Consider the following 714-nt stretch of genomic DNA (forward strand, 5'->3'; position numbering starts at 1 on the left):
CTGCTCTTCTGACAGCAGAGATTAAAGGATGAACTGATGAAAGGATGAACTGATGAAAGGATGAACTGATGAAAGGATGAACTGATGAAAGGATGAAACAATAAACGGCTGAAACTCCTGAAAAAGAAAACCAGATGATGGATAAAAGACTACAAAAGATGAACTGAAACATTCTTCCTACTTCCTGTTTGTGACGATTGTTATGATCCATATATTTAAAGAGATGGAGCGTTGTGTGAATATGATTGGACAGTCTGAAGGGGGAGGAGCTACATGACTACCTGTGATGTCATTAGATGACGCTCCTGTTGGCCCCGCCCCCTGCTGATATATGTATATGTATATATATATATATATATATATATATATATATATATATATATATATATATATATATATATATATATATATATATATATATATATACACATATATATATATATATATATATATATATATACACATATATATATATATACATATATATATATATACACATACATATATATATATACATATATATATATATATATATACATATATATATATATATACATATATATATATATATATATACACATATATATATATATATATATATATATATATATATATATATATATATATATATATATATATATATATATATATATATATATATATATATATATATATATATATATATATATATATATATATATATATATATATATA

At 21.1% G+C, this 714-nt stretch overlaps 1 protein-coding gene across 3 annotated transcripts in view; it reads left to right on the forward strand.

Annotated features, from left to right (window-relative positions):
• LOC114566989 (dachshund homolog 2) overlaps positions 1–318 on the forward strand; it is a 15,680-nt gene extending 15,362 nt beyond the window's left edge. For 2 of the 3 annotated variants that reach the window (XM_028595866.1, XM_028595868.1), the window contains one exon: positions 1–318. This exon is cut by the window's left edge and continues 26 nt beyond it. In XM_028595866.1, coding sequence (XP_028451667.1) covers positions 1–12 — 12 coding nt within the window. In that variant the 3' untranslated portion in view covers positions 13–318. The other variant, XM_028595867.1, reaches the window with a different exon arrangement.
• Positions 319–714: the final 396 nt, after the last annotated feature.

The sequence above is a fragment of the Perca flavescens genome, chromosome 13 (genome assembly GCF_004354835.1).
Source record: "Perca flavescens isolate YP-PL-M2 chromosome 13, PFLA_1.0, whole genome shotgun sequence".
NCBI classification, from domain to species: domain Eukaryota; kingdom Metazoa; phylum Chordata; class Actinopteri; order Perciformes; family Percidae; genus Perca; species Perca flavescens.